The sequence below is a fragment of the Agrilus planipennis genome, unplaced genomic scaffold (genome assembly GCF_000699045.2).
Source record: "Agrilus planipennis isolate EAB-ADULT unplaced genomic scaffold, Apla_2.0 scaffold104, whole genome shotgun sequence".
NCBI classification, from domain to species: Eukaryota; Metazoa; Arthropoda; class Insecta; order Coleoptera; family Buprestidae; genus Agrilus; species Agrilus planipennis.
This window is the reverse complement of record NW_020438892.1, coordinates 725,835-738,833: the sequence shown is the minus strand read 5'-3', so window position 1 is coordinate 738,833 and position 12,999 is coordinate 725,835. Positions and strand designations below refer to the sequence as shown.

At 32.7% G+C, this 12,999-nt stretch overlaps 3 protein-coding genes and 1 long non-coding RNA gene across 6 annotated transcripts in view; 1 reads left to right on the top strand and 3 right to left on the bottom strand.

Annotated features, from left to right (window-relative positions):
* LOC112906865 (farnesol dehydrogenase-like) overlaps nt 1–7,129 on the bottom strand; it is an 11,084-nt gene extending 3,955 nt beyond the window's left edge. Inside the window, exons 1-2 of one of the 2 annotated variants that reach the window (XM_025981933.1) lie at nt 7,066–7,129; nt 6,269–6,575 (exon numbers count right to left, since the gene is read on the bottom strand). In XM_025981933.1, coding sequence (XP_025837718.1) covers nt 6,269–6,364 — 96 coding nt within the window. In that variant the 5' untranslated portion in view covers nt 6,365–6,575; nt 7,066–7,129. Of the gene's footprint in view, nt 1–6,268; nt 6,581–7,065 lie in introns of those variants that run through there. The other variant, XM_025981934.1, reaches the window with a different exon arrangement.
* LOC112906867 lies at nt 2,536–3,654 on the bottom strand. The gene is made up of 4 exons (XR_003232646.1): nt 3,589–3,654; nt 3,285–3,529; nt 2,867–3,221; nt 2,536–2,745 (listed from the first exon to the last, which is right to left on the bottom strand). It is a non-coding gene; the product is annotated as an uncharacterized LOC112906867 (long non-coding RNA).
* A 93-nt stretch (nt 7,130–7,222) lies between the features above and the next one.
* On the top strand, nt 7,223–12,690 carry LOC108737142 (clavesin-2-like). Of its 2 annotated transcripts, XM_018469838.2 has the most exons (3): nt 7,223–7,307; nt 11,967–12,187; nt 12,378–12,690. In XM_018469838.2, exons 2-3 carry the CDS (start codon nt 11,971–11,973, stop codon nt 12,539–12,541), a joined length of 381 nt encoding a protein of 126 aa, XP_018325340.1. In that variant the 5' UTR covers nt 7,223–7,307; nt 11,967–11,970; the 3' UTR covers nt 12,542–12,690. The 2 variants fall into 2 exon arrangements, with proteins under 2 accessions (XP_018325340.1, XP_018325338.1); XM_018469836.2 differs by lacking the exon at nt 7,223–7,307 and having other exon boundaries at nt 11,708–12,187.
* On the bottom strand, nt 7,438–9,117 carry LOC112904012 (farnesol dehydrogenase-like). The gene is made up of 3 exons (XM_025973043.1): nt 9,106–9,117; nt 7,675–8,136; nt 7,438–7,617 (listed from the first exon to the last, which is right to left on the bottom strand). Exons 1-3 carry the CDS (start codon nt 9,115–9,117, stop codon nt 7,444–7,446), a joined length of 648 nt encoding a protein of 215 aa, XP_025828828.1. The 3' UTR covers nt 7,438–7,443.
* Nucleotides 12,691–12,999: the final 309 nt, after the last annotated feature.

Genomic DNA, 12,999 nt, shown 5'->3' with positions numbered 1-12,999 from the left:
CTAGGCGTCAGCGATATGTACACATTTCCCGCAGAAATCTATTTATTTTAATTATTAGAAGTTAGCATGACATGTTGCTTAATAATAAACGAGTAAAAGTTCGTTATATAATTGGGCTGTTCTATTACAGATACCTACTATTTAATTAATACATGTACAGCAAAAATATAGTACATAGTAGGGCAATACTTTAGCCAATAAATAATGCATTAGACCGTTAGCCACAAACGGAATTGTTGCTAACAAATTGTTTTATAATAACTGATTTCTACTGATATACATACGTATATGGTAAATGTAGAACTCAAAGGTTACACCAAAAGACATTATTTTGTGTATTAAATAAGAAATTAATTATTATACAGGATTATAGGATTAGATTGATGACTCAAAAAAATTGAAAAGCGAATCCTTTAAAATTCGTGAAAATAAAACGATTGTAAACAAAAACTAAATAAAAACATGAACTAAATACATAATTCGTGACGCTATTTCTTGAAACACCTTGTATATTCCTTTCGATATAACGTATGCGTTTTTGCAACGATTGTTTTAAACCAATAAATTGTTTTAGAATATCAAAATCAAATAAAAAAAAGTTGCTGGACGATTAAATGGTAACACAGTTGCTCTAAAAATTAACAAGATTAGCGAGGGTTTTCATTGCCGGGAATTTGAACAATTTATAAAAGTCAGCTGAAGGTAAATTACATGATAATTTTTACAAAAATACACTAAAGAAAAGGTTACGTATATAGTAAGTGGTCAAGTTAGATAAAAATCTTTCACTCAACTTCTAATTCGACTGCACCCAATTTTCTTTTTGTATTTAAGAATATTTATTGGAAGACTTGAATCGAATTATATTTGTTAGCTAGTTATTAGTTATATTGAAAAGAAAAAAAACCCTATGTCTTAAAAAAAAAACAAAAGCAAGACTTCGAGTTTTAATTCAATTTAAAAACCAAAAAAAAAATCATGTTTTTTGATGAATTTGTACCACTAAAGCAATTACATATTTTTTCACATAAGGTTCGTTTTGTCTCTCAAATACTTGATACTTTTTCTAAGTAATAAAAAATTATGATTACATAGTAATTTTTATCACTAATAGCTATACTTTTGTTTAATTAAAAATATTCTTTTCCTATCTGCTTAAGGTATTTTATAACAGCTTTGTTATCTCTCTGCTCCACTTGGAAAAGGAGTCACATGCGACACAACAATTTTTTCGCAATTCACAAAACCGTTTTATTATATTCTTTTTATAAACAGCATTTAGTTCTTGTCATGCTTCCTCAAATTGCGTAACATTCCCAAGCCTGTGCATGTTTACCAATGGCATTATTATGAAACGTTTTCGTTTCCGTATGCCAGCACTCGGTCTTCTGTCCGACTGTAAAAGATACATATCCTGTAATGTTAAATACCCATACATACAGAAACTGTGTATTATTATGTGGTACGAACCATGAAGAAGACCTTATTCTTCTTATTGTTATTCTGCATGCCACGCCGTGCATAATTTTGCAATTATGCCAGATATACGTATTACATAAACAAATGTCAGACAGACGTAATGTGCGTGTGATTAAGCGTTATATTGACAGGTACATGATTCACTGTATCAATCTCTACTTCCGCATTGGTTACACGACCTTTGAATGAGTTTCGAAACTGTGTCTCGATTTTTTTTGCAATTTTGATTAATTAAAAAAACGCTCGTTAATGTTAAGTACTTTCAAGATTAAGTCTGCGATAATTACATAAATTTTTCCTGCAGAATATTATGGGACAGGCGAATCTATAACAGAAATCTACAGGTTGTCGTCAAAACATTAGATCCATGTGAAATACGAGAAAGCGTTCCTAAAATTCAAATGTTCACTAATTTATTGCAAATTATTTTTATATGTACTTAGAGGCTAATATCACCAGCGGAATTAAAATTCGGATACAGATGAATATATTATGGTACAAGTTCAAATTAAACATAATACCTATGAGTTACAATATGATTTAAAAAATGCGCTCTTAAAATTTAAGTGTTTTTAAAATGTTTTTGTAATCATTCTTAGAGTTCAACTTACTCAAAAAAAGTATGCAGAATTTAAGGATAAAAGAAAATTTAAAATTTGGATACAGATAAATAAGCTATAGCGTTGAACTTAAACGTGTGAGTTACAATGAGATTTAAAAATGCGCTCCTAAAATTTAAGTGTTTCAAAAATGTCCTTGTAATCCTTTTTGGAGTTCAAGTTACTCAAAAATGTATGGAGAATTTAATGACGAAAGAGATTTATAAATTGGTTACAAATAAATAGTGGCCGAATGAAACATGAGTTACAATGAGATTCAAAAAAATTAAGTGTTTTAAAAATGTCTTTGTAATTCTTTTTAGAGTTCATGCTATTCTAAAATGTATACAGAATCCGTTTCTGACAATATTAAAACAATAACGTCCTATTGTAGAGTCATGACGACCACTAGCCTCATAATCTCCTCATTTCCATGGAAATCTACTTTNAAGTATAGTGTGTTCTGTGCAGTTTCTTTCAAAGAGTTTATTTCTTGACTGGCTGTCAACTTTTCATGTGTGAAACAATCACACATGCGCAACATGAAGTTACAATAATGCAACTGAGCATCCTTTGGTAATAAATTCTTGCAGGATAAAGTAACTATGGTACGAAGGAGCATTTTTTTCACTGCTATGCTGGAATTATCCAGGAAATCGTTTAAAATCTGAAAATAATACACATCTGATTAATTATCTATTGTATCATTCAAACTTTATTAGATAATCCAAAAAACAAAAACTTGAATATCAATGTGCATCATATGCAGACAATTAAAAAATACGTACCTGTAGTAAGTTACCTATTTTATTCTTCACAGTGTCAACTGAATTAATAATATGGTTGAATATTATTAATGACTTCAATCTATTTTTATCATTAGTTGGGTATTTCAACAACTTAAACAAATGATCTACACAACAATCAGTAAAATGTTTGCTCAGATTTTCATAACATCTTAAAGCTTCATTGTGTGCACGAACTAATTGAGGTTGAGCATAATCCTGTTCAGGTTGCACTAAATCAACCAACACCCCAATTAAAGAATTCAAATGTGGTTCTAAAATAAACCCATTAGTTGGTAATAATATTTCAATGATGGAGCTCAAACACTGCACAGCTGCAAACAATTCTTTTTGTTTCCTAAAATATATCATTACTAATACTGAAATTTTTGCACTTCCTTCTTAACAATTACTTGCATACAATTAAGACCAAAGGTAATAATTTCTGCATGTATTGGTAAGCATTTCCTCCACTTGCAATAGGCAAAATAGATGCTAAAGCTAGTAAATGTTCCTTTGGGTCCCTTACATTTGGTAAATGAGCTATCAAACTGTCAACTATAACATTAATTTCCATTTGAAAGCATTCCTTACTTATAGTAGGATCAGGCACTTTATCCCCATTCAGTAGGTATTCCTGTACAGCATCTCCAAAATGCCCCATAGCTTTAAATTTGCTTTTAAATAAGGAATAACATAATCAATAATTAAAAATTTGCTTTTACCATATGCTAATGCATTGTATGTCTCATTTCTTGTTATTCCTAAAAGAGGTAGCAATAATGTAAACACTGTACACTTTTGTCTAGCTCTCGCTCGATGATCGGTGAAGAAATGAGCTACGCAGACAAATATAATTGAATTTGGAATTATGCTACGGCGCATCCTAATAAAGGGAAAGGGCATATCTCCAACTTCTTGAAACGAACAGTAACATTACACCAATTGCTGTGTAACAGAAAGAGATGCAGACAAGCAGAATTTGAGAATGTTGTCAATATCGGACTTTAAAGAAAGTTCAACATTCTCAGGAATTTAACAAAGCAAAGACGCTCGTTTAAAGATACAATTCCAACCAGGCAGTTACAAAGCCAACCCTAATATTTTGTGTACCAAAGCAACCTTTAACCGCTGCATCGCTTACTGTTATTCGGTTATCTTTTATCATTTTGTCTGTACTACTCATGAAGCATTTCCTAACTTGACAAGGGCGTGTTCAAAACGCAGTTAATGACTACAGTCCCAAGCGGAAACAAGAAAGAAGATACGTTCATTCTAACAGATAATTTATTTCGGACTTTGCCAATTTTGATAGTCCCAACTATACCTAATTGTAGGTTTAGTTCTTCTCGATTGTTTGCAATTCTTCTTTTTGAAACCACAAACCGCTACTGATTGAGATACGTCCATTTTCACATATAATTTATCTCGGACGATATCAATTTTAATCATCTCAACTATACTTAGGTCTAAGCAATTATCATTGTAATTAACACTCACTTACCCCCAAAATGTTCCAGATACATTCTCCCCAGTCCCTTCCGGGATTCTAACGGACGCAGGGTAATAATGTACGCGATAAGTGAGTAAATAGACAAAAATGAAAAATACACAAAATAAAAAATAATGATTCTGACCACAGGGCACTTTGATGCGCACAAGTTTAACAGCAGGGACATGGCGAGGGTTCACGCAATCACGTACGAAACGTTATTGGACGAAGACGAGACTCAAATTTTGGGTTTTACACACGTCGGAGACGGCAATGGAATCAATGCGTCTCATATTACCATGTGGTCCATTACCGAATTTGCAACCCTACTTAAATGGGGAGAGGTATGATGATAAATCGACATATTACTAAGAAGGGTGTAATAGAAATCAATTGTAAAAAGAGTAATGGACAAAATCCAAAAAAAGGCGATGTCTAAAGGTCAAATAACGTATCGGTTTCTAATCTAATTTCATATTAAATGATTTTGTTTGAAATTCCGACATTTAAATGGTAAAAAAATCAAACGGCTTTTATTTTTCATATTTTCCAGCAATCATACCCCATGAGACACAAAGAAATTCACATCATTAACATGCCTTCGACTGTAAAATATGTTTACGACTTCGCAATGACCCGAATAAGTCCCAAAGTTCAACAACGACTAAAGGTAGGTAAACCTATCATCATTAAAAGGTCGTCAGTCCTAAGTCTGGTTGGACACACACTTCCAATCCTTCCTATCCTAAGTTAATCTTCGCATTTCCTAAAACTAGAAGATCCCACATCCTTAACTATTTGCGAACAGTAATCTAATCTATGTCTACCTCTACCCCTCCTAACTCCTGTTTCTGCCTCTAATATGTCTCTGACTAAACCTTCATGACGGAGATGATGCCCTACCAACCTATCTCTCTTATTTTTTATTGACTTCGAAGAGTACTGTTTTCTCTTATTCTTTCTAATATCTCTTCATTTCTACTTTCTCTATCCACGGTATCCTCATCATTCTCCTGTAAAACCACATTTCGAGCGCTTCTAACCTTTTCCGCCGCGCCCACTGTCCATGTTTCGCACCCGTACAGCGTCAAGCTCCAAACATACACCTTTAACAATCTTTTTCGAATCTTTAAATTAACCGTTCGCGAGCATAGAAGTGACTTCTTAGTATTAAAGGCGACACGACCCTGCGCTATCCTCTGCTTTATATCCCTACTACTCCTTCAGTCCTGACTTATCTGACTTCCTAGATACCTAAAATTAGCCACTTCTTCTAATTTTTCGTCTCCTATCTTTACAATTGCTCTTTCCCTACTTTTTCTTCCCTTGCATATCAGTATTTTAGTTTTACTTTTATTTATTTTCATACAGTACTAATCTGTCAGTACCGCTTCCATTTNTCTAATACTGATAACGACAAAAACTATTTATTTACAGTAATTATTGAAGAACTTAAAAACACTATTAAATTATTAGTAAATTTAGGTTATGAATTATTCTATTTATTTACACTACTGTTGATATATCACTATTCACTGCGCTATTTATTGCACTGCTATCACTGTCAATTTATTTCTCGATTCACTTCTGCAACGGTCAATTTATTTCTACCTTTTTATCGGCGATCGTCTCTTCCTTTAAATACACTTTTGTTTACTTTCTGGAACCCTCTAGAAACATCCGGATCGTTTAGTTTTTCTTCGAACTGTTTAACTGCTTGTACGACACACACATTTACAAATACGGCGCACACGAAGAAAGGCGCTCGCGACTAGTCGGCGAATCGATAAGCCGTTCACGCACACGTGTGCCCGATCGCACACAAACACGCTCGTGCTCGCTACATTATGAATTTCATTCGTGTAAAGGGGTAGTTACCTGTACTTATTTGAGCTTAATTTGTTGGTACTTACATTAATACCATGTTCAACCAATTTTTCGGTTATAGCGGCCCCTATACCAGAGCCGGCACCTGTTACAACGGCTACTTTTCCAACCCAACGGTCCATTTCAATTTTTGTTAAGAAAACGTTTTAACATTTGCCTTTTTCAAAGAGTCTGAGTAGAATAAATCTACTTTTCTGACTTTTTGGTGAGTTAACTTAAACCAAGTACTTAGTTGTAGCATTGTACGTGTCTACTGGGAAAAGTTACTATCATCACAATTTTCAATATAATCTTTGACAACACGTTTGATGTTGTTAGCTAGATAGATAGCACCTACATAATAGAGCAAAATATTTTAAAAACGATTTATTATATGAGATAATACTAAACACTAATCTAGTATGTTTTGTAGTGTTAGAACTCTTTACCTAATCATCTTCACTTTTAAACCATCTGGATGGTATATAAACTGTCCAAATGTATGTTCGTAAGTGTTGTCTTTCCTACCGTAACCTTATAACCTCACAGTTTATATACTATCCAACAAACAGCTAGTTTACAAGCTAACCAAGTAACACATAAGATTATTAATTGTAACATCTACAAATTTTAAAGTGTTTAATAGTTTTTTAAACTTATACTTATTCTATTTTTTTCCTTTAAGTATATTAATTTATAATGCAATTATTAAAACATGTGAGGATGTCATACATGCTAAAGCATTTAAGGTCAATGCTGTGGAATGATTACAAAAGAAAATAAAAACAAAAATAATTAATTACATTTGTAAATAATAATAATGCATCAATTAGGTTGTAAGTACCTGCGTTATTTCCTATATTTATGTTATTGGTAGGTAGATACTTTCCAAACAATTTTGCTTATTATGATAAACAGTAAACAAACCGAAGAAATAATTTAACTGTTAAACAATTTTGTCCCCTTCTATTTCATCTTTCTTCGGCCGGAAAAGAAAGGTGGGAAAACCTTCGAGTTCTCGTAAAAGTTGGAGTCTTGAAACAACTTTTGATACCACAGTACATCCTTTTTGTGTGTTAATTTAGGGTAAGTGATTTATAATTATTTAATTTCTTTATCTTATATATACATATATTGTGAAAATAATTTCCAATTGTTTATTATTAATATTTTGTATATAGTTTAATTTTGACTTTCTGTGCGTCTTGTGCTAGCAACAAGTTCAGATAATTGTATGGTTTACTTGAACATGAGGAGGGGTGCCGAGGACGTACAAAACGCCGTCTGCTATATCCTTGGGATAAAGACTAGGCCGGTTGCCGATAGCTTTGATAGCTTTTGGATGAAAACCTGCGGACTCATACAGATTGGTTGACACAAGTCCTGGACTAATACTCTAAAAGAAAAAAGGTTCTGATGGGATCGTAAGTGTTACGTTGTCAACCAGACTTACGGTCACCTTGATTCCAAGACCTTTAAGGACAATTTCGCGTCTCAAAGTTTCTGTCAGTGCAGTTACGGCATATTTAGAAGCGCAATAGACGTTGGTCCTTGAATAGGGCAGAACAGTATGCCCGGAAATGCTGTTTATGTGTATGACATGACCTTTGATCTCATTGCTCGTCATGTGCTTGACAGCTTCTCTCGTGGCCAAACACAAGCCGAAAACGTTCGTGTCCAAAACATCCTTCCACATTTGGGCATCGCCATCGATGAGATCATTATCCCTGGCGATTCCGGCACAATTAACTAGGATATGTACAGGACCTAAGTGTTCCTTGATCCATTCGAAACCGTCAACTACTTCAGATTCGTTTGTTATGTCGACAGCAAGAGACCAGAACTTTCCCTTCGAATTTGTCAATTTTTTATCGAGTTGATCTAAAGTTGCCTTACAAATGTCGAGTCCAGCGACCTACGTACATATAAAGTTAGGTTTTTGCAATGCAAGATTAATATTGTAGTGTTCGTGGGTTTAAAAAAAATTAACTTCTAAGACTAATAACGACAAAAACGATTTACACTAATTATTAAACAACTTAAAAACGCTATTAAATTATTGCTACACTTAGTTGATGAATTACTCTATTTATTTACACTACTGTTGATATATCACTATTCACTGGGCTATTTATTTCACTGTTATCACTGTCAATTTATTTCTCGATTCACTTCTGCAACTGTCAATTTATTTCTTTTTTCTCGGAGATGGTCTCTTCCTTTAAATACTCTTTTGTTTACTTTCGGTAACCTTCTGGAAACATCCGGACAGTTTCTTTTTTTCTTTGAACTGTTCAACTGTTTTTCCAGAACGCAGGTACGACACGCATATTTATAAATACGGCGCACATGAAGAAAGGCGCCCGCGCCTAGGCGGCGAATCGATAAGCCGTTCACGCACAAGTGTGCCCGATCGCACACAAACACACTCGTGCTCGCTACACTGCCCCCTCCTTAAGGATGTTTCGTTCCGAAACATTTTCACTTTCCGTTTCGCAGGATCATGACGGAATCTGCAGATCTCGCCTTCACGACATTCGCTCCGGGAGTAGAAGTAACAGTCCACAGTCTCTCATGATTGGTCCGATTCNCTTTATATATAAGATTAAAAACACTTAAACCTTGATGTTAAATAACTAATAAAATGTTATGATTAGGGCTCTATTCTGTAATTTATTTTGAGTTTATTTTATCGGAAGAAAAGTATGTAGGTAGGTCAACAATTTTCATCACACAGATACATTTAAGTTCCCCAGACAGTTACTTTTCACTTTGTCTGATGACAAACAATTTCTTCGGTAGTAATTGTAGTAGCGGCAGTACCGTGTAGTTGTGCAAAGATTACTTAATAATTACGCAAATTCGTAAAAAGAAACAAGAAAACCTCTGGTACCATGGTATCGTGGAATTAGTAAAAGAGAGGTGTGGACAGACGCCTCTTGAAGGTTTCACTTTATACATTTTTGTAACACAGTTAATTAAGTAATTACGAAGTTTATATTTCCATCTGTATTTCCCGTTCTTCTGGAATTTACTAATTTAATAATTTAGTTAATTAAAAATATCAAATTAAGCACTTTTTAATTTTTAATAGTGGTTAATACGAAATATTAATGTGAAAATCCATTTTCGAATTTTTATCCACTACAAACTATGGTGGGGTGTGACATCAACGCAAAAATTTTCCCTCATTAACCAGAGGTAGTTTGTAGTGGATAAAAATTCGAAAATGAATTTTCACGTTAATATTTAAAATTGAAGCCATCTGATCTACCTTTTATGGTATATATGTACACATTTCCCGCAGAAATCTATTTATTTTAATTATTAGAAGTTAGCATGACATGTTGCTTAATAATAAACGAGTAAAAGTTCGTTATATAATTGGGCTGTTCTATTACAGATACCTACTATTTAATTAATACATGTACAGCAAAAATATAGTACATAGTAGGGCAATACTTTAGCCAATAAATAATGCATTAGACCGTTAGCCACAAACGGAATTGTTGCTAACAAATTGTTTTATAATAACTGATTTCTACTGATATACATACGTATATGGTAAATGTAGAACTCAAAGGTTACACCAAAAGACATTATTTTGTGTATTAAATAAGAAATTAATTATTATACAGGATTATAGGATTAGATTGATGACTCAAAAAAATTGAAAAGCGAATCCTTTAAAATTCGTGAAAATAAAACGATTGTAAACAAAAACTAAATAAAAACATGAACTAAATACATAATTCGTGACGCTATTTCTTGAAACACCTTGTATATTCCTTTCGATATAACGTATGCGTTTTTGCAACGATTGTTTTAAACCAATAAATTGTTTTAGAATATCAAAATCAAATAAAAAAAAGTTGCTGGACGATTAAATGGTAACACAGTTGCTCTAAAAATTAACAAGATTAGCGAGGGTTTTCATTGCCGGGAATTTGAACAATTTATAAAAGTCAGCTGAAGGTAAATTACATGATAATTTTTACAAAAATACACTAAAGAAAAGGTTACGTATATAGTAAGTGGTCAAGTTAGATAAAAATCTTTCACTCAACTTCTAATTCGACTGCACCCAATTTTCTTTTTGTATTTAAGAATATTTATTGGAAGACTTGAATCGAATTATATTTGTTAGCTAGTTATTAGTTATATTGAAAAGAAAAAAAACCCTATGTCTTAAAAAAAAAACAAAAGCAAGACTTCGAGTTTTAATTCAATTTAAAAACCAAAAAAAAAATCATGTTTTTTGATGAATTTGTACCACTAAAGCAATTACATATTTTTTCACATAAGGTTCGTTTTGTCTCTCAAATACTTGATACTTTTTCTAAGTAATAAAAAATTATGATTACATAGTAATTTTTATCACTAATAGCTATACTTTTGTTTAATTAAAAATATTCTTTTCCTATCTGCTTAAGGTATTTTATAACAGCTTTGTTATCTCTCTGCTCCACTTGGAAAAGGAGTCACATGCGACACAACAATTTTTTCGCAATTCACAAAACCGTTTTATTATATTCTTTTTATAAACAGCATTTAGTTCTTGTCATGCTTCCTCAAATTGCGTAACATTCCCAAGCCTGTGCATGTTTACCAATGGCATTATTATGAAACGTTTTCGTTTCCGTATGCCAGCACTCGGTCTTCTGTCCGACTGTAAAAGATACATATCCTGTAATGTTAAATACCCATACATACAGAAACTGTGTATTATTATGTGGTACGAACCATGAAGAAGACCTTATTCTTCTTATTGTTATTCTGCATGCCACGCCGTGCATAATTTTGCAATTATGCCAGATATACGTATTACATAAACAAATGTCAGACAGACGTAATGTGCGTGTGATTAAGCGTTATATTGACAGGTACATGATTCACTGTATCAATCTCTACTTCCGCATTGGTTACACGACCTTTGAATGAGTTTCGAAACTGTGTCTCGATTTTTTTTGCAATTTTGATTAATTAAAAAAACGCTCGTTAATGTTAAGTACTTTCAAGATTAAGTCTGCGATAATTACATAAATTTTTCCTGCAGAATATTATGGGACAGGCGAATCTATAACAGAAATCTACAGGTTGTCGTCAAAACATTAGATCCATGTGAAATACGAGAAAGCGTTCCTAAAATTCAAATGTTCACTAATTTATTGCAAATTATTTTTATATGTACTTAGAGGCTAATATCACCAGCGGAATTAAAATTCGGATACAGATGAATATATTATGGTACAAGTTCAAATTAAACATAATACCTATGAGTTACAATATGATTTAAAAAATGCGCTCTTAAAATTTAAGTGTTTTTAAAATGTTTTTGTAATCATTCTTAGAGTTCAACTTACTCAAAAAAAGTATGCAGAATTTAAGGATAAAAGAAAATTTAAAATTTGGATACAGATAAATAAGCTATAGCGTTGAACTTAAACGTGTGAGTTACAATGAGATTTAAAAATGCGCTCCTAAAATTTAAGTGTTTCAAAAATGTCCTTGTAATCCTTTTTGGAGTTCAAGTTACTCAAAAATGTATGGAGAATTTAATGACGAAAGAGATTTATAAATTGGTTACAAATAAATAGTGGCCGAATGAAACATGAGTTACAATGAGATTCAAAAAAATTAAGTGTTTTAAAAATGTCTTTGTAATTCTTTTTAGAGTTCATGCTATTCTAAAATGTATACAGAATCCGTTTCTGACAATATTAAAACAATAACGTCCTATTGTAGAGTCATGACGACCACTAGCCTCATAATCTCCTCATTTCCATGGAAATCTACTTTAAATAAGGATAAAACAGGAAAAGATGAGGATTACACAGACTTAAGAAGCAATATCGACAAAATTGCAGAAAAGGATCTTAGAGAGACGAAATCGACAAAGGAACAGTCGCTTATACAACTAAAGGAATGGATAAAAAAGAACAAAAACATCGATAATTGCTTAGTGGGTGCGTGCCTACAATAACAACAATTTGTATTGAATTAAGTAGTCTCTCCAAAATTAAGATTGATTAAAAACTTTTTGAAAGTCGCTAAATTATCAATAAATAGAATTTTGTAGGGTTTTTTAAATTCCTAACAATCATGAAAATAACGACGAAAAAAAATTATTCCTAAAAAATGGTTTCTATTTTGTAGATGATGCGTTTTTGTTGAGATTTCTAAGAGTGAAGAAATACAGCATACCAATGGCTCAACAGGTTTTATTAAAATACTTAAATCTACGTAAACGGTTTAAAAGCATGTTTTACGATCTAGACTACTTGGATCCATCTGTTTACGAAATAATCAGCGGCGGGTAAGTCGCCTATAGTTGGGACGCTCAAAATTGGCATAGTCCGTAATAAAACTGTGGCATTTATTTTCTTTTTTCAACTTACTAACTAGACTAGAGCGGTTGCTAACAGAACGCCTGCTTTTACTCACTACAGAAGTTGTAGGGAGAGAATATCGTAAACGTAGAAAAGAGATGTCAGGTAGGAATTGCAGCGGACACTATTAAAGAAAACGGAGTACAGCCCATTTCAATTTGTTTGAATTGTGACCTTGAAGAAATCTGCGCGAAGATAGAAAGAATACACACTAGGCGTCAGCGAGACAGAAATAGTCGGAACAAGCTTGAACGAGCAGAGCTCTCTATGGGCGCTCTTCTGTTAAGAGATCGGCTAGAACTGTACAGTGCTAGACGAAAATGTTTAGCAACTTCTTAAAACAAAAATGTATATAAATTAACAATAGAAAACAAAGCAAAAGTTTTATA

Excerpts from the sequence above, each read along its gene's own strand:
- LOC108737142 (XM_018469836.2), top strand. The coding sequence starts at position 11,914 with ATGTATACAGAATCCGTTTCTGACAATATTAAAACAATAACGTCCTAT. Across the intron at positions 12,188-12,377 it reads CATCGATAATTGCTTAGTGG|ATGATGCGTTTTTGTTGAGA; the intron begins GTGCGTGCCTAC and ends TCTATTTTGTAG.
- LOC112904012 (XM_025973043.1), bottom strand. Across the intron at positions 7,618-7,674 it reads GTCTTGGAATCAAGGTGACC|AGTATTAGTCCAGGACTTGT; the intron begins GTAAGTCTGGTT and ends TTTTTCTTTTAG.